The sequence below is a fragment of the Atta cephalotes genome (assembly GCF_000143395.1).
Source record: "Atta cephalotes unplaced genomic scaffold scaffold00008, whole genome shotgun sequence".
Classification (NCBI taxonomy): Eukaryota; Metazoa; Arthropoda; class Insecta; order Hymenoptera; family Formicidae; genus Atta; species Atta cephalotes.
Genome location: NW_012130072.1, coordinates 2275708 through 2295485, shown reverse-complemented (window position 1 = coordinate 2295485; position 19778 = coordinate 2275708). Strand labels below are relative to the sequence as shown.

Here is a 19778-nt window from a genome sequence, read left to right as displayed (position 1 = left end):
CTTTGCACAGCATTACGTATTACATCTCTACGTATAACATTTGGCAATGAATAGAGTGCTAACAGTTCTTATACTAATTACCTCTAAGCGTCACAGATAATCATTACGTTACTTCTCCTTAATAACAACAGGGAGACTCAGGTAACAGTTTCAACAAGTTTTTCTTCTCGACGTATTATTCCGCTAAACAAAATTCCATTGATATTTTAATTTATATCTTTGCGTCACTCACATATCGAGGAAAAAAGACGTGCTTAGAATAGATAAGTATTTGTGAGTGTAAAATGAGATTATTGATATATTACGGTATAAAAATTACACAAAGTATATAAAAGATAAATCTTGGATTTTTTTTATATAAGCAAAATTTTATTTATTGGAATAATACGAAGGAGACGTGCTAGTTCGTATAGAAGCTATATATAGTACAAGGAATCGTACAAGAATTCGTAAAACTGTACAAGGGATTCGTAAAACTAAGGATCTAGACACAAAATCATGGAATCAAAAATTTGTATATATACAATATATATATAAAACGAAAGATTTGTAAAATCAAATTTGAGAGATATATAAATTATTATATATGAGCCAGCAAATGAATGAATGTAGATCGTTAATCTAACAGCATGATTTCCTGGGGTGTTTATATTATTTATTTTGATCATCTTTACAAGGTTTTGGTTGAATTGCATATTATTATATAAATAAAAACAAATGTTAAATGAAATTTTAATAAACACTCTTACAGAATCGAATACTGGCTAATTTATTACTGAAAAACAGTAATTACTTATTTAAAATATTAAAAGCTACAACAATTGTTAATACTTAAAATAAGTAATTAATTACTTTCATATTTTAAATTTGCCAATATTAGATTTCTGCAAGATTTTTGTACTATTTAATATTCTTTATTCCTTGTCATTAACTAAATGTTTTTGAAATTTACATTAAACATTTATCGCTATTTTTGCTAGAAATTTTAACTTTAATGTTTGTATTAAGTTATAATGTGTTTAGCAAAATGTATAGATTGAAGATAATAAATAAACAATCAAAATCCTCAGGAATCAAGTGAAAAATTTTTGATAATAATATGTTCATCTGCGCACGATTTCATCTATATTAATTTCCTCATTTAACTTTCGAGATTTTCCATTTGAGACTCAAATTTTGAAGCTAACATATAATATAATATAAAACGAATAAAAAAATAGATAATTTCAAATGTCATAAAGAACTAGCTACATATTGCGTGTACAAAAATAAAATGTTTAAGAAAACTAAAATAGATAATATACTATATAATGTCATATAAATTTGCGAAAATAGATTAAAGAGATTTATGATATGAAAGAGATTTATGATATACAATGAAATGAGACAACATCTATATACGTCATATAGAGAAAAAGATCTATAATACGAGATATTTGCAAGACTGCTTTTTATATATCTCGAATACAAGGCATAAAAATCTATAAGATCATCACAAAATATAATGATCTACGGAATAAAGGAACTACCGGATACGGAACCAAAAAGTGTCCTTTCTTCACGAGCTACCGCCGCGATTCGAAGAACGAGCGGCAGCGTGCAAATCGTCAGAGTTTTTCGGTTGTTGCTGATTGATGAACGCTGGCTGATGATGCAGGCGTAACGGATGGGTCCACGCTGGATGATCGTTCCAATGGGAAGGATGTCTTGCCTAAGGGTGGTTGTGAGATCGCCCGCTTTGCCGTCCTAAAAGAGCTGCCGATCGGCAATAGTCAATAAACAGTTAGCATAACTGTACACATCATTCCTTCTCGAGATAACTAAAGAACATTTAGTGACCTCAATTCTTCCCACAGAGAGATAAATTTTATTTCATTTCTCTCATCTTATTAATTTTTAAATCAAAGCTAACAATAAGATATAAATGTCTTTATATCTTATACATTATTATTATATAATATCTATTATACATTATTATTATATAATATATATATATATATATATTTAGAATTATTTTATTATGTGGATATTGATATTCAATACCTTATATTATGACAAATTATTATGTAATATTTAATTATATAAAAGATGCATTTTTCAAATCTTCTATCGGAATCTGTAAATTTTACTCTTATAATTTTAGCATTATACTGGAAAGAAAGGATCTAAGCGTCCCAAAGTTATCTTGATGAATGATTTATTGTCGGTACATTTCAACGTATTGTCATTCGAATCAACACGATTGACAACACGCGAAATAGAATAATTACTGCGAGATAGACATCGTATATGTGGCATTCTCGACTATTCGCATTAATTAAAATGTATCAATTGTGTGACAAATGAATTGTAAATCAATCCTGGAAACAGAAGCCTCTTTAATAATTTTTAAAGAACAAGTTTTATCTATATTATATGAATGTGATAAAAATAGCGTATGTATAATCAAAAAGCGACTAGAAATTAATGGATTTAAAAGTGGATTAAAAATGGATGATAATCCAGTAAACTTATTAATTGGACGTAAACTTATTAATTGGAATAATTATTATTTTCCAAACAATATATTCCAAACAAACAATCTGCTTCTGTGCTGTGCGACGAGTGCAAGAAGCAGCAATGATACATCTTTTTTATTCGTTTATCGTGTTCGCATGGAAAGCACAATAATACACAATAATTTACTCCCATCTCTATAACATTTAGGCTGAAAACGATTAATAATTTAATTTGCATCAGCACATTATTCATTCTTGCTATAACGTAGTATATACATATCACTTCTCAATATCATATACATATAGATAACATCAAAACATATTTACAAGATGCACAAAAAATATATAAAATGATGAATTTTTTGACGAGTTTGAAGTAAAATTTTCCTCAGTAAAAGTTCATCAGAACTTATAGCTTTGATTTACAGCTTTGATTTTTTCAATATGAAATATTTCACTAATTAAATCTTCAATAATTAAACTTAAAAATCTTAACAATCTTAATAATCTTAATAATAAATAAAAGAGTATATAAATTGGAAATTAATTGAATATCCATTTTATATCCATTCAGATTTCTCTCAAGAACTATTAAAATCTTGTAGTTCTTAATATTTATGTTGACTCATTAAAGTTTCAATTTAAATTTAAATATAGAGAGAATATTATCTGAAAAACTCTAGAGATATCACCCTATATTCTTTTTATATATTTTATTCTGCATCCTATATAGAATAGTGTGCTTCGTAATTTAACTCGCTTGCGAGTGAAATAGATCGCCATTGAAAGCGGATGAATGAAAACAGCGCAGTGGAAAAGCGGCGTGTTTTACATTGGTATTGTATTGCTGGAAAAGCGTGACATATCTGTGAAGCGTTAATGAATAATGAATCAGATATGTAGACGGAAGACACCTGTCCGCCCTGCGGATGACAGCGAAACAATTATTTAAATCTTATCGTCCTTGAATGACGTGGGGGATCGTAGCACTAAGCATTCAACTAAGCGAGACGATTCTGTACTTGTCCAAGCTTTTATTATTCGATCCTAAAATAACATAGCTCTGGCAGACAATTGCAACTATAAAAAAATTATAATCTTATAGTCCCTTATATTCTTAATTACAAATTAATTTCTTATATATAATAGATTTTGATTCTTCTGCTTCCATCATAAATGCAGATTTTTTTTTCTATTGTGATCACAGATGCATGATGTGTCAGCATCTGCGGAATAATTTAATAAGTTAAACAGAAATTAGTATAAAAATGCTATATATTATATAGTTGATATATCATAAACTCATCGAGTCTTCATACTTTTTCGCACTTGCTGCCAGTACTATGGAAAGAATCATAAGTAGATAAGCGAAAAGGGCAAAACGATTTCTCTCTCTATGGAGATAATATAGCAAAAAAGTAGCTGCATAGTAAAATACATAATTCGCGGGGCATATAGAATTCTCTAATTAATTGATTGATTCGTTTCTACAAGCACGCCAAGAAAAAAGAGATCTTATTAGGAGCTGCCTGGAGTCTGATCTTACATTTCGGTTAGTCTTTTTTTTCGGTAATTCTTGATACCGCTTTCTCGTTAGTGTATGCTATCGTTTGTCCCATGATTCCGCCACCTATGGAATGCAATATTATGAACGAACCAGAACCGCTCAGAGCGACGAGATCGTTAACACACATGTATCATGATTGGCACAGCGGAATATGCATGATCAGGTGAGAAGGGCAGCGTTTATCTCTAATTAAAACAGAGATCACACGGTATATCCATGAGTTCTCGGAACTTGCACATTCACATATATGAAAATCGTGCACTGATGTGTCTTCTGTAAATCTATCGCATCTCCATTCGTGCTGTCTGTGGTCTTTTCACACAAGCAACGATTCAGCCTGATCTACCACCAAGGAAATCGTTCATCTGACAAGATTATTTGATTTCTTTCTTTTAATATGCATATTAAAATCTAATCAAAATCCCATTGGCTTATTTGATTGCTATGTAAATTCTGATAAATATTTTTCTGTTGTGTTTTTTCTTTCCAAATTATACATGAACAATAGTCTCTCGATTAAATCGAAATATTTTGGAGATTCACAACTTATAACTTCTTATTATAAAATAAGACTTTCCATTTTTTTCAACTCCTAAATTATATCTTTTAAGGAAAGACTGTAATTTTAATATTTATTAAAAAAATTACATACATTTTTAATGGATATTCTAAAATTCCATTAATTATATCATAAATATATATGTACACATCATTAATCAAATTTTTATTATTATATATTTAATTATGTTAATGAAACTAAATAAAATAATTAATTATATCACGATGAATCATTAGAATAAATTAAAAACTTATTCCATATTCAAATAATTATTTACATCAAAGATATTTTTATTCAATTGAAAAAGGATATTAATTATTCATTGAAAACATGTGTCTTCCAATCACATATAAGTTCTGAACTCAACTCAAATTAGGATTAAGATCTTTCCTTAAGTCAGAATCCACAATTGAGAGACATATAAAACATGAAGTAGTCTAGGTGGTGGATCTAGCATTTTGTGACATAAAACACTCATCTAACAAGTTTCAAGCGGAACGTGAGACGGCGGTTTACCTTCGTCGCTAAAGTGAGACCGGTTCGTTTCGAGAAGGATTACGAAAACGACTCTATTTCCCGGGCGTATCTAGCGAGCGGTCATAGAGCGGATTAACCACAGATCCTGGACATTGTGTACTAGCCGATAGGCAAACAATGAGTTCGAGCGTAGGTATGGCGACAACAGCTTTTCGCCGAGTGAGAGATAGAGACAGAGAAGTGATATTTAACTACGCTGAGACAATGCGACATATCCTCATAGCAGGTACCTGCAATCAAGAGATTGGTCAGCGAAATTCGATCGGTGGGTCTCCACTTTACTGACTAGACAGCATAGGGACGTGGACGGTGCAGCGCGCTTTAATGGTAAAAAGATCCGATAGGAGATAAGGGGAGAACGAAGCAGTGTGGATTAATTACAAAACGTTGATCTGACATGATAATCGCGATAATCGCGTCAGTTTTCACAATCGAATGTTCTATAATTCAATTATTCCTCTTCCTCGTTCAACATCCTTTCTCATACATGACAGCTACAATCATGCTGTTTAAATGTCTATACAGACATCGTCATAATAGATGTAAGATATGTATATCTTAATGTAAGTCGTTGCCAATTTCTGCGATTGTTACAAGCACACTTTCTGTGAAAAGATAATACAATCCTGTATATAATCTTTTTACCAATAAACGATCACGCTGCAGAATCTACGACAAAGATTTGGGGAAAAGCGGAGGGCATAGGCGCCGACGCATACCCAAATTGGATCAAATATTTTGTTAAATAATTCAAGTTAATTGAGTGAAATTCAATAGTCTTAAAACAGCCCGATTTCTCCAGAATGAAGAAATAATGGTTGGATGAAGGAGTTGTATTGCAATTTTCCTATAAAAACTGCAACGAGGAGGCTTTTCAAAGACACTAACATTATGGAGCAAGCAAGTTAAACTAAATAAAAGTGTTCAATTGGCTGATATAAACTGGAGAAGATTATCGCACGCCATCGGCGCCTATGACGATGAGTAAGCAGTAGATGGTTATTAGATAGTTACCAATGTGAATAAGTAAATTGTACGTAGATTATAGGCGTGTGTTAGATGTGAGTAAGGTAGGTTTTCCGCTTTAAGTAGACGCTGTTGTGCGCCGGGGAGTTCACCGCTGTGTCGTTACTGGAACATAGCCGGTGCTCGTTTTCACACACGCAAAGGACACACACACACACTTTGCCATTAGCCGAACAGCTATGGCAATCCCACGCGCGAAAGTCGCACAGGGTGTCCTTTCTCAACCCTTTCTTGCCTGACCGCAATAAAGATACATAGAAAGCAATCTGTGTCAAATTAGCGGGGAAAATGTCAAAATTTGTTCTTTTTTTTTCGTTTTTATCATATCTGTTATCATATTGAATACTTTAATTTTAATATAATCGCAGCAACGATGTACATGTTTGTTGTGCATTGATCTTCCAAAATGCATATCTTCTGGAAGAAAGTTGAAAAGTTCATCAAATCAGCTTCTTGAATTTTCATGACCGATTATCATTATTGAACCAATTCAAATTAGCAATTAATTTAATGATTGTTTCTGTAGCAAAAGAAATAAAACAAAATAATTGTGTTTGAAAAACAATTTCAAGCAATTGGGCAACAGAGGGTTGAAAGGATAAACTCGCTCCCGCAAAGATGCTGAGACTGCATCTTTCCCTTGTAATTTCGAAAGTCAGTTGCACCAATGTTAATGAATAATTCTTCGTTTTTGAAGATCAATAGAATTTTTTCCCCCTCTCTACTTCTAATTATAGTTGTAGCTATTTTATGTAAAAAAAAATGAATTGAATTATTATTTATTATAAACTGATATTTTTAACAGAATATCCGACAGAGACATTACAGAAAAGCTTTCTGATATCTACATTACTGTGAAGAAAAAAAATTATAATAAAAAATTAAGTGTCGTCAGAATAAGCAGAAGTGATTGGTAATCTTAATCGGGAGTTTAACAGCCACAATCACAGGTGCAATTGATTCCGGAACAATCATTGCAGTAAATACATAACTACAACGTTTTCAGCGTAACGAATGACAACAGAATCTGACAAAAAAAGATATTTAATCCTTGCGAAGCGTGGGAAAATCATTTGTTACAATATTGCTGGAATGTATCATTAGAAAAACTTACCTTCGTCGTCGCAGAGATGCATTCTGTCCTGGTAAGACAAACTGACCTCTGGGAATCACCATGCGCGCGTTGCCCTGAGCAGGGCGCGAACCCCCGTGCGCCTGCAGTGTGCTCAAATGAGCGGCATATCCATCGTACAGTGTTGTCGCCATAGCTTGATGCTTCTTGGATACTTTGCCGATGATGAAGATCTGGCTCGGTTTGAGACTTACCGCCGTGTACACGTTAATATCTTTCTCGCTGCCATACGCCTGATGGATTATCATACCGTGTTCCTACATCCAATTGATCCATTATTAATTCAGTGTCAAAATTGTATCGTGTAGATTAAAGAAATATGGAACAAATTGATCATAATTTAACTTGTATTCGTTCCAAGATGTAAAAAAAGAAAATTAGTACACTTTCTTAATTTTAAATTTAATAAATTGATAATGGATATACTTGTAACGGTACATTATAGAATATATTTTTATCGGTTGTCAATATCTATCTGCATAATAATAAATCAGTTCCCTATCGTTACAAATTTATTTTTAAAAAATTAAATTAAATTCAATAATAATTCATTTGTAGATTTATTTATTAATTAGAAAATAAAGATATTCACTGTCTGAGAAAATTGATCCCTCATGAATATTTAATCGATTTAGCTAGTTCTATTATTAGTTATATATGCTAACTATACATAATCCTAGCAAGCTTCGCACAAACCTTCACAAGCTTATTCAAATAGGCGGCTTTGTGGGCGAGCGGATCCCTGGACAGGCCGTCGGCAAATGAAACGAGACCGTGAGGAAAATTATGCTGCGACAGCCAGGAAACTACTGTCTGTTGCTGCATATCGGGTCTCGCGGTAATATAAATTATGAGGTAACCCAGTTCCTGCCAATGTCTACAAGAAATAATGGAGAGCTTTATTTAATAATGTTCTTTTTAAAAAAGTTATCTTTTTAAAAAAGAAAAATATTATAAATTTGTCAAAATATATATTTTTATAGTTGATTTATAGTTGATTTATAGATACAACGATATGACATCTTTTTGTTTAAATAAGTCAATTTATTGTTATTACAAAATATTGAAATAAAAGATATCACAAAAAATACTTATAAAATTATTTCTTAATGTTGTATAGAAATCAAGTTGAATAATAATAAAGATTTAATCATCAACTACAAGCACTTTACATATACATTCAGTAAAAAAACTTTGTTATAAAAATTTTTTTTAAATATTTTTGCATTTCACAAAAATAAAATGATAAACGCAATTCGCAGAATTCGTCTTAATTTATTTTTTATGATGCATTACCTCACAACATCGACGGCACCAGCCCAGACTTTCGGATCTTTACCACTTACAGACTTACTGGCGGCAAAAGAACCATCTATGCTAAAAACCACACATTCAGTTCTCGGCGGTATCACAGCCACGAAAAAATCTACAGATGTATGATCTCCTCTAAAACGTAAACACGCATTCGGATTAAAAAAGTTCAATTTCTCTCGCTAAATTAAAGAGCTAATTTATATCAATTACATCTTTTAATTGTTTTTCATTGATTCATCTGTATTCTAATTTTCATTCCCAGATAGCCAAGTTTGTAGAAAGCAGATTTTTTAAATGTCTGCTACACGCTATGCCAACAAAATGACAACAGAATTAGATGTACATAATACTGTTGACTGTTAGAAAAAAATGTAAAGAATCTGCAAACGTCAGATAATGTCGGCAGGATCTGTTCAGTTTCTGCCAACAATTTGCTTTCACATTATGTCGACAGGCGATGTTAACAGAACACAAGCCTAATGACGCAATTGATGGCACACTGCCGTCATTTTCTGTTTGAACCTGCTGACAGTCTGTTAGAAAACTGCAGATATTTGGCTATCTAAGTGTAATGTGAAATATTAATTTCAATCTTCCTCGACTAGTGTATCGATTATAATTTATAATTATTGATTACAACTTTAAGCCATGAATTACAATTTATATTAATATCTATTTTAAAGAAAAATACATTACCTTACAATCATCTTTATTGGATAAAGCCCGTAACCTAGCATTTTGTCATCTGGTATTTTGTAAATTATTCTACCATTCTTATCAGTTACCTCGGTAGAAAGGTATGTCCACTCGCCTGCCGGTGCGTTTTTCATAATATGGATATCAACTTTCTCACCTGCGACGTAATGATAAATATAATATTTTCTGTTTACATTTAATGTCACATTTTCAACGATTGAACATTTCAACATAAAATTAATATTAATAATAAATTTTAAAATTATTATTTATTATTATTATGATAAATTTATAAGTAAGTTATAAATTAAACACTAGAATTTGATACTGAAAGATTTACAAAGATTAGTTTTAGACAATTTTTTAAAATTTTATACCTGTTAAAGTTATCATATCAATAGGACTGTACATAAACCTAGCGATTAATATTTGTGGTACACCTTCCCTCACGATGACATCATTCGCTCTGTGATTGGCAGCAACATTCTGAAATATGTCAATGTAAGCAATACAACTAAAGAATTTTAAAATAATTAAAAGATTAAAAATTAAATTTAAATTAATAAAAGAATAAACCTTAATTTTAACGGAGGTACGTTTTTTATTCCATTTTTCTCTGGGTTGACCTGGACGGAAGCAAGTGAGATCTTTTTCCTCGTTGCCAAGCAATGGTGCATCGACTCTGCCCAATTGCCTCAAAATAAACGCGATCACATCCGGAGACTCCCAATAACTAGCGTGGAAGATATGCGGCAAGGCATTCGTAGGAAAATTAGTGAGACCTTCTGGACAATAGAGGGCATAATCTAGTCTTTTGGTACCCCACCACTTTTGCATCACTGAAATGAGATAATAAACGTGTCAGATTATTTCAATATACTTAATATTATACACAATAATTCACTTTTTAAATAAAAAAAATTGCTTACGTAGAATAACTATCACAAATTTAATCTTGGAATTGATTTTGAGGTTCTAGATAAGTCTTTGAATCGTAGATACAGCAAACAATATAATAAATAATTTCTACTTACGGGCAGACACTGCCTGTAAAGGAACATTATCGATAATGCCTGACATTGTACTTTGAAGTGATATATCAGATAATCTTCTTAAATGCGACATTTGAAAATTGGGAACGTTCAATCCATCAGCGTACAGCTGCGGGTTAGTCTGGATAGTCTCCACTGAAATTAAATTTATAATTGCGTTAAAATTTTTTTCCTAATTTTGCCACAAATCTTGAAAAATGTAACTTCCATTCCTATATTTGCATAATTCTATATCACAATCTTAATATACTTACGCAAGTGATAAGGTTGGCCGTTGCCGAGCGGATACTTTCCATATTCAGCAATATTAACCGGCGCAATTAAGGAAAATCTCGCTGAGATTAAGGGTTCTAATCTCGCAGCCACAGGTTCTGTAGGATGAAATAGATTGTATACTTGATTGACTAACGGTCTGGGTATGAAACTATTTCTGTCGCTCGATGCGGTGATCTTTCTGTAAGCGAGGACTAATGCAAGCGGACTACCGAACATAAAAAAGTCACCCACTTCGAAGTCCAACTTGTTGTCACTGCAAATGACATGTTAATAAAAATCAATTAAGATTTTCATAATTATGAATCAATTCTATTGACATACAATGTATTATATCTAATAATTAAATTGACAAGGGATCGTGCTGAACTAGTTTTCTTTTTTGTCTTTTTTTCTTAGCTATATTTATCGAGAGATTATTAATATAATTTTTGTGCTCACTTCGTGCCAGAAGACCTTCTTCGAGGAGATGGCGCAGACAGATGCTTGCCATCTTCGTTTCCACTATTCTCATTGCCCTGCTGACCGGTACCCTCCAGAATGCTGTTTTCGCTGCTATGTCTCGAGTGCTGTGTCGCTTTGCACAGAGCATCATAGGTCAAGATCGATCCTACTGAGTCGCTCACAAAGCATATCTGTCCGCTGAAACCTTTACCCTCGTCGCTTTTAATGAAATCGTGGTATACTTGGTTGGCACTCATCACCACACGCGATACTGTATCCTGATATTCAGAACTCGAGCTTGCTAGAAGCGGAATCGCGCCAATCGGAATGGTATCGTGCGTCACTTGCGGAGCGTCCATGCACGAAGGCGACATGTCAAAGCTGTATGGACTCAGGCTACGCAACGAAATTATAAAATTATACTAACATCCCAAATTATACTAACATCACAAATGATTTAAATGCAAAAGATAAATGCAAATGATATTACCTTGACAAAATGCCCAAGCCTTCAGTGCAAATGGAAGGACAGGCAACGAATTTAATGGATACGTGGCCAACCATGCTAGGATAATGCTGTCTCATAATGGATTCAAAAGCTCCGCGGAATGTCGTTATATCTGATTTTTTTGCCGTTAAATCGACATTCGCATCTGAAACACAAAAATAATTCTGAATCAATATATGTTATATACATATATCGTAATCTTCTTGATTAATTTTTTCCACATAAATAAAATAAAGAAATATATGGAAATATATGGAAAATAAAAATTCCATAACTAAACAGTCACATAGTAAAGAAGCTAATATAATTATACATAAAATAAAAATCTATAATTTTCATAAATTAAGAAAAATTAATAGTTTGTAAATCATACAAAAAAAAAACAAAAGAGTTCGTACTTACCTAAAACACTGCCGCCGTGTATCACAATAATTAAAACAGTAATTTTGCATGGTTGATGTGTAGGAGAATGTTGAGGAGATGCTGGACATGACACATCGATGCTGGCCGACGTGCTGATCTGTAGTCTCTTACTGCTTCGTTCGTTAGTGATACGTTGCAGATAAGAAGGTGAAAATATTGTATCCTCTAGAAAAGAAAAAACATCCCCATTGTTATTCTCCGCGGTAAAAGAACGAAGAAAAATTTAATAATTTAAATTTGTTTTACCATATATTTCGAAAATGAAAATAATTACTTAGATGGTAAATAATACGACACAAGCTTAATAATATTTATTACATTTATGCTATAAGGATATTTTTTTAAATACGTATTATTAACCTTGCTCGTTTGTCGCAGATGGTGTCCGCACGCTCGTATCCTCCCCTTCTGCTAGAAGATCCAAAGAACTCCATTTAGCTAATGAAGAGCTATCTTCAAAGTCCTCTGTGTAATCAGAAACGTTAACACTGCTTATGCAATGTGCCTTTTTCCAAGATTAATCATATATGTTTTGAAACAGGACTTGCAATAATATATGAATCAAAATATAAAATATAATGTTTCAAAGAATATGATCTCATAAACAACAACAATTTTAACAATATTTGCCTAATAATTTACGACATAAATAAAAATTTAATTGCAATTATATAGATTATTCAAATTCTAGATTATATTGAAATCGTTTCGCATATATTACTTCATCTAATGCAATATCTATGTGAAAATCTATCTAACGTAAGCAAAACGAATTAATTTTCGTTTAACACTAATCTGTTAAGTCTCTTTACTACGTATAGCCATGCTGCTGCATGCCGCATGTGAGCTTTTCACGGAATTTCATGCTCGAGTCTAATCTTAGTCTCGCATGTCACGCTAAAAGATGCAAATATTGTATGTGTCAAACAGTTCGATATATCGTATTGTCTACAGCATCTACGCGTATTTTAAGGCCATTCTTTAGTTTTATAGAAATGACATATGTGTGATAGTTCTCTTTCTTTTTCTTTCTTTTCCTTCCTTTTCTTCCTTTTTTCTTCATAATTTATCTCGCTTATTACTTAATCACTCTACGTGTCCTACCTTTGCGTATAACAGGTATAATGAACCCAGCTGCAGTATGGGGGTGCGACATAAAAAACAAAGAGGATACACATAAAAACGCAGTACATGCTGATGTTGTTTCTACTTGAGTTATCAATGCATTATTGCAAGACACACTTCTTTCGCATGATTCATAAGAATTAACAAAGAACATCCTTATAAGACTTATCAGTATCAATATCATCAGATTACAGAAAATGTTCTCTTTATCCCAAGAGAAATTATACGTATACATAATTATACTATACATATCTTAAATACAGAATGTCAGATATCTTTAAATAACATAATGTCTGAAGAATTCACAATATTTCCTGGAAAATTTTCTCAACTGTTAATTATTATTTATTCTATGTTAATTAATTTGACATTAATAACTAATTGATATTCAATAGCTTTTTAAATTCTTTAAAATATTCCGTTCATTTTAAATAATTTTTTTTTTTAAACTAATCAGATTCTACATTTATAATGTCATCTTATTGTTAAATCTTTTATTGATTTATTAAGATTCATTATGTGTACATTATGTGTGGAAAGCAGCGTGTCACAGAATTATCATCTTGCTATTATTTATTATGAGTCGTGTTAATGCGTTTTTTTTCTAGATTATCACAGACATGCTATACATACGCATGCGTCGTAATAGTCTTACCCTGACAATCGAAGAATTCGTCGTCGCTGCCGGATTCGGACTCCCTGACGATGCTTTCCAGCCTCCAATTTGCGAGCTGGATGTCAAAGTTCTTATTCGTATTTGGCGAATGCAAGGGCATGTTGTTCTTTGTCCACTTCTTCTTTTCACCGGCCGCATTTCTACAACGCAGTTCACTTTTAAGTCAATTAATTTGTTAATATATTATCGATCGAAAACGTATTAGCTCGTCTTTTGTTATCAAACATTACTGACTGGTGACAAGTTCTCTCATTTGTATATTCAGAATTTAATTATAATTATATTGTTAGAACTTAAAATTGATCATTTTCATTATAGTATTTATTATATTTATAGTATTTATACATTATAGTATAGTATTTATGATTGTATTTATCCTTTACTTTTTATTGTAATTTGTTTTTTCCAAGTCTTTGATACATTACAAATTAAATTTTATATGTTTGTACGAAAAATAATCAGTCACAGATCATTAATTTCTGCAAAATCCAGTCAATAATGTCTTAATTCAATCATATGTTAAAAATGGAATCTAATAAATCGTATCTGCATTAATAATATTATTATTATCATATTATTCTGTTATCTTCTAGAATTTTATCCAGTTCCTTATTTAGTTCTTTATGATAGTTAGTTTCAGTCAAAATTACAAATTACTAACGTTACAATTATAGACACAATTATTTGCTATTATCTTATCATTTTAAGAGAATAAATAGCAGTATTCATAGGTTCTTATTTCCAGACCATTTTATTTTTTAAGATGTTAATACGACTCTGTAATTGGTTATGACATCTCACAATTAAAACTTATGAAACAGTCCTAAATATAAACAATGAACATCGACCAATGAATATTACCTGGTATACATAATGATGATAAGCAAATTCTATCATAAATTACATACCTTAGTCAATAGATACAAAAATATTAAATAAGTACGTGGAATAATGTTTTCATAGTTATACAAAATCATTTTCCTGAAAAGCTATCATATATAATAAATAATCAAATGAGAAATTTGTTTTGCATCTTTAATTCGTTGTTTGTTTCAGGAAAAATTATCTTTTCACTAATAATAATTGTACGATTTAGCGAAAGTCAATTAAATCTTTTTGAAAATAAAATCTTTTGTGTGATAGAAGGTATAAATTCATCGGCATAACTGTCGACATTTTGCATGAAGCAAATAGAGTGAAATAATCTTACTTGATCTCATCCAAATCGATCGGCGAGTCTTCGGGACTAATCTCACCCTCGGAACTGGCCGCTGTATTGATAATGGGAATGTCGGATGGCTTCCTGACGGACGGCGGACTTTGCACCTCTTCGTTCTTCTCGATGCTACCCAGGGTGGCCGCCAATGTCTTGGCTACTGCCGACTCCTCCGACGTCATCGTTGCGTTCGCCGCTGTCGTCGTTGCCGTTGTGATCGACATGGTTGTCGTCGTTGTCGCCGTCGAGCTCACTTTCCGAGTCTCGCCGTCCTCGAGCTCATCCTCTGAGTCACCGAGACCCATCTTCCGTTGCAGCGCCAATTGCGTCTGTCGCTCGATCTCCCTGATATCTTCCATCGTCAGACCATTCCACTCGTCCTGCCAAGCCCAGGCCTGCCTGTGCGCCCGCACCATTGTCTTCCGCAGAGCTGGAATCGACCTTAATACGTCTCACGCACGGCCGACCGGGTGCACCGGTTAAAATTAACCCTTTCGATCACGACCTCTTGTATGTTACAGAAAGGAAAAAGCTATTCCAGTATCGGCAAATGGCAATGCCCGATATCGCGAATATAAAAATAATAGCACAAATTGATAATGAAATAAATTATAATTCTGTTAACTCGAAACGAGATAATAAGTGTTTATAGAGAAATAAAAATCTATTTTTATTTCTCGGATGCTTCGACTTTGATCAGCAAGTAAATATAAACTAAATTATCTAAATTAAAGTAATAAGAGTAAGATAATAGATTTGATAATAGATTATTCCAATACATTTGAATTCACTTTTTCTTTAGGAATACTTAAATATAGCAATTTGCGATTAATTTTTAATTTAAAGTAATATAAATTAAAAGATTTTTAAACAATGATATTCATGATCGAAAGAGTTAACCCTTTAGCTGCCGGGCTCTTTGCATAAAAATTGATATCATATTAAATTTGACGAAATCAAATCAAAGTGTCGTTATTCATAGAAAAGCGAAAAATTTATAAATACATAAATTAAAATGTAGAATGCTTCAGAGTGCAAATTTCTTTCAGTAGTTACTTTTTTTTAGTAAATAGTTACTTTGTACTCTAGCTTTTATAACTGTTTGCTTCCTTAAATTAATTTAACTTTAAATACCATTCTATACAAATTCAAAATGTTTCTACTCGCACAATGTTGAAGAAATTCTTTTTGACTTGTTAATTCCGACAAAATGCACAACTTCTTACAAAGGCATTCGATGTACCGAACGTGTGAATTCTTCGCGTTGAAGGAGAAACATATACTTAATTGGCAAGGTTGAAGTTTTTCCAATTTTGTTTCAGTTCTATGTTACAAAGAAAAAACAGCATGCGATATCTTTCAGATCTCAGAATTATCAGAAAGACCAATCTCATTTCTAAGAAATAATCTTCCCAAATCTGACTCGATGAAGAAGAAACGATTCCGCTCCAGATAAAAATGTCAAAATACCCAGCATCCAAAGGGTAAGATAGGGCAAAGAGGTGAGCACGTAACGGTACTAACCTACGTCATGTATGAACTTTTCTAATTTCGTTTGCATGCCCCAATAATGGAACTCTACTCGGCATAGCTTGTACGCGCACATTAGTGACTTTCCCGATGGCGTTGGCTGTTGCTTTCCCTAGCGAGAGAATCGCTAATGTATCAACGGTGAAACTACTTCAGCGGATAGGTGTAAAAATACTTAAAAAAAAATAGAAAAAGAATGAGAAAAATGAAAGATGTATACTTCTACATCGGCCCAATAATCTTCCAGCCATGTATCCTCCAGCGGGCCCCTTCCGGTTTTTTCTGACATGTACAGCTTGGGATCCTCCTCCTTCACATAGTCGGCCCCATATGGCTGATCCTTGACAATGTCGATTATGTCTTGGGAATAGATTATCGCGGAGTCAATCGAAGTAAATGTGACATCGTGTTATTTCTTAATTATTAAAGTCAACAATCATTTATTGCCTTATTAGAGCAATGGTAAAAAAAATCTTCTTAATACTCGGAAAATTTAATTAAAACATTTCATGCCGCGTTTAGTTTTATTTCTGTTTATCATAATTATTTTATTTCTATTTATGTTTATCATAATTAAACAATATCAATAATATGTATTTTATAAAAAAGTACAAAAATTATTATTATAAAGAAAAAAGCTTAAAATACCAATATTGCATCATATATCGTAATTACCCACGCACGATACAAAAATTCTTTTATAATTCCGTTTCTTTTATAGCCAAAAGGTCAAATAGCGTGAATGGAAAACCCGATGACCCACGCAGCATGGAACGTGTTAACTGATCCGAATTCAAACAAACAGTAACAAATGATGAGCATTCATCTATAGTAATACACAAAATCGTACACAAATTACGAATATAGTTTCGAGAAATCTATTTGAAAAATATTGCGAAATTCATCCCATTGTTACGACGAACATTTTTTTTAACAAAGTTCACGTTATTTTTGTTTTTAAATTCAATCAGAATTCTACATCGCTGTTAAATGGCACATCATTCCGCGTCATTTCTAATCTAGTCTAATCTCCTCTTTACCCACGATCCTGTTCCTGTAATCACTGCCGGTGAGATTGAAAACATTTTCCTGGTGGCCGTCATCTGGAAAGTAGTAAGTTTCGATCTCGACGGAAAACTTTCCCACGAACGGGCATGTGTAGCGGGTCTTGGTGTATGGATAGGCGTTCCATGCTTCCTCCTTGGCGATCAATGCCGACTTGGGCAAGAGACTTTTGAACCAGCCCGGCAGATGACTGCCCACGTGATAGATTTTGTGTGTGTACTGCCCGTTACCGCCTGGTCCATTGCTGTACGGCTCGTTCTCGATTATCTCTACGCCGCTACCGGCACCCTTGCTCTCCTCCCGAGATTTTTTCTGCACGAGTTACACAGAGCGAACGGTTATTGATTTAAAGAGCATTCATCGTAGACCATAACATCTTTATCCTTATCTTTTATCGATGAAAGAATCGCTTTTGAACAGGCATATTCGCAGTATAGGACGCAAATAGAACAAAAAAGAAAGAAAGAAAAAGGATAAGATAGACACACATGTAAAATAGATAATTACAAAAAACAAAAAAATGTAATGTAACGTCAACGATATCGGATAGCGAGCATTTCAATGTAATAATGCGTTTTATGAGAGAAATTAATTCACATTACAATCAGTATTGACCAGTAATATACAATTCATTACGGCTAATATGCATTAATAATAATTGACAACTAATATTCGATATGAGTTTGCATCATGAAATCAAACATACACAAATAAACTCAGCAGAAAATAGACAAGTCAGAATAAATCAAACTTCTAAAAACAGAAATCAGGGATTTACGGTTCCATCTAAAATAAACTCTCTGTAATTCACGTCTAGTTTTCGTATAAAGTAAATGTTTATAGATTCGTATAAAACGTGCGAAATATAAATCTCAATTAATGATAAATCGGAATTAAATCGCGCTGCTCCTTTCTTGCGAAACATGCACACAGAGAAACATCATTCTATTGTTAAGATGAATAATTATCTACTTAATTTACCTTTCTTTTAACGATTATCTTTAACAAAGAATATTTTCTTGCTAATAATCTCTTAAAATATAATTATTATTAATTTTAAAAACTTATTAACAACTCAAAAGAATTTTTTTTAAGAATATTATAAAATTGATTGAAAAAGTGATTTTATATAATAAGCAAATCAAATTTGTTTTAATTTAATAATCTCGATCAAAGTATTAAACCCACTAGGATTTAGAATATATTTTAAATAACTTTCCTGATGTTCGTGATGAACTTACGATACGGTTTATAGATATATAAAGTTTTTGAAACAAGTAATCATCACTCGCACACAGTTTACTGTGTGTGTCGATGCGACATTGGCTAATTGTGATAATTACCGCTATCATGTACAGCTGAGCGATTCGATACTCCTCTACCGTGAGAGGCAACGGTATGCGATATTCCTTGATCAACATTTTGTCGGAGCCTGTCCTGTATCACCCGTGCATCTTCGCAAAGTGCATCTTCCCTTCAGATATACTGGACGCCGCCACGTTCGACATTTTCACGATATCTCAAGAGGTTTTTTGCGCCGAAGATCACGAATGATGTCTCCATTTTGCGTCGTCAAGTATAATCTTCTGTAATGGAAGAAAGAAGATACCTTCATATCGCGTTACATCGGTCTGAATTTAAAGTAGAGTGCTACGATTGCTTCGGATAGTATTCGAGAATCCTCCGATTTCATGCGCTCATATCACATAATAACGATCTTGATGCAATCTTCAGGATAGTAGAACCCACTTGGAAGAAAGCACCGACGGAAAGTAAATCAGTAAAGGGAAAAATAAAAAGCAAATACGAAAGAAAATAATTTCTTTTTCAAGAAAATTACGCGGTCTACGAGTTGCCTTGATACATCATTTAAATGCCAACGTTTCATGAACATTGCAGTGAAACTTCATCAGAGCGAGAAGCAATCTGATATTTCTCCCACTGATGAAGTAAACTGTAATGTTCATTGGCACTCGATGATATAGATATTTAAGATATTACGGAGATAACCCATAAATTTCCTTGAAAAAAAGTATTCAAAAGTATTATCAATAATTTATCTTCTATCAATAATTTATCTTCTATTATCTATACCGAGAAAAATGATTAGTTGGATTAATTGAAATTCTGATTGAAA

At 32.6% G+C, this 19778-nt stretch overlaps 1 protein-coding gene across 1 annotated transcript; it reads right to left on the bottom strand.

The window, feature by feature from the left end:
- Positions 1-1607: 1607 nt before the first annotated feature.
- LOC105627139 (protein retinal degeneration B) lies at positions 1608-19062 on the bottom strand. Its single transcript, XM_012208425.1, has 19 exons — positions 18985-19062; positions 17617-17953; positions 16797-16936; positions 16571-16688; positions 15041-15476; positions 13810-13985; positions 12390-12494; positions 12009-12194; positions 11589-11751; positions 11096-11494; positions 10636-10910; positions 10364-10516; positions 9906-10168; positions 9707-9815; positions 9330-9486; positions 8616-8765; positions 8016-8196; positions 7302-7576; positions 1608-1755 (listed from the first exon to the last, which is right to left on the bottom strand). The coding sequence occupies exons 1-19, from the start codon at positions 19060-19062 to the stop codon at positions 1608-1610; spliced, it is 3849 nt and encodes a 1282-aa protein (XP_012063815.1).
- Positions 19063-19778: the final 716 nt, after the last annotated feature.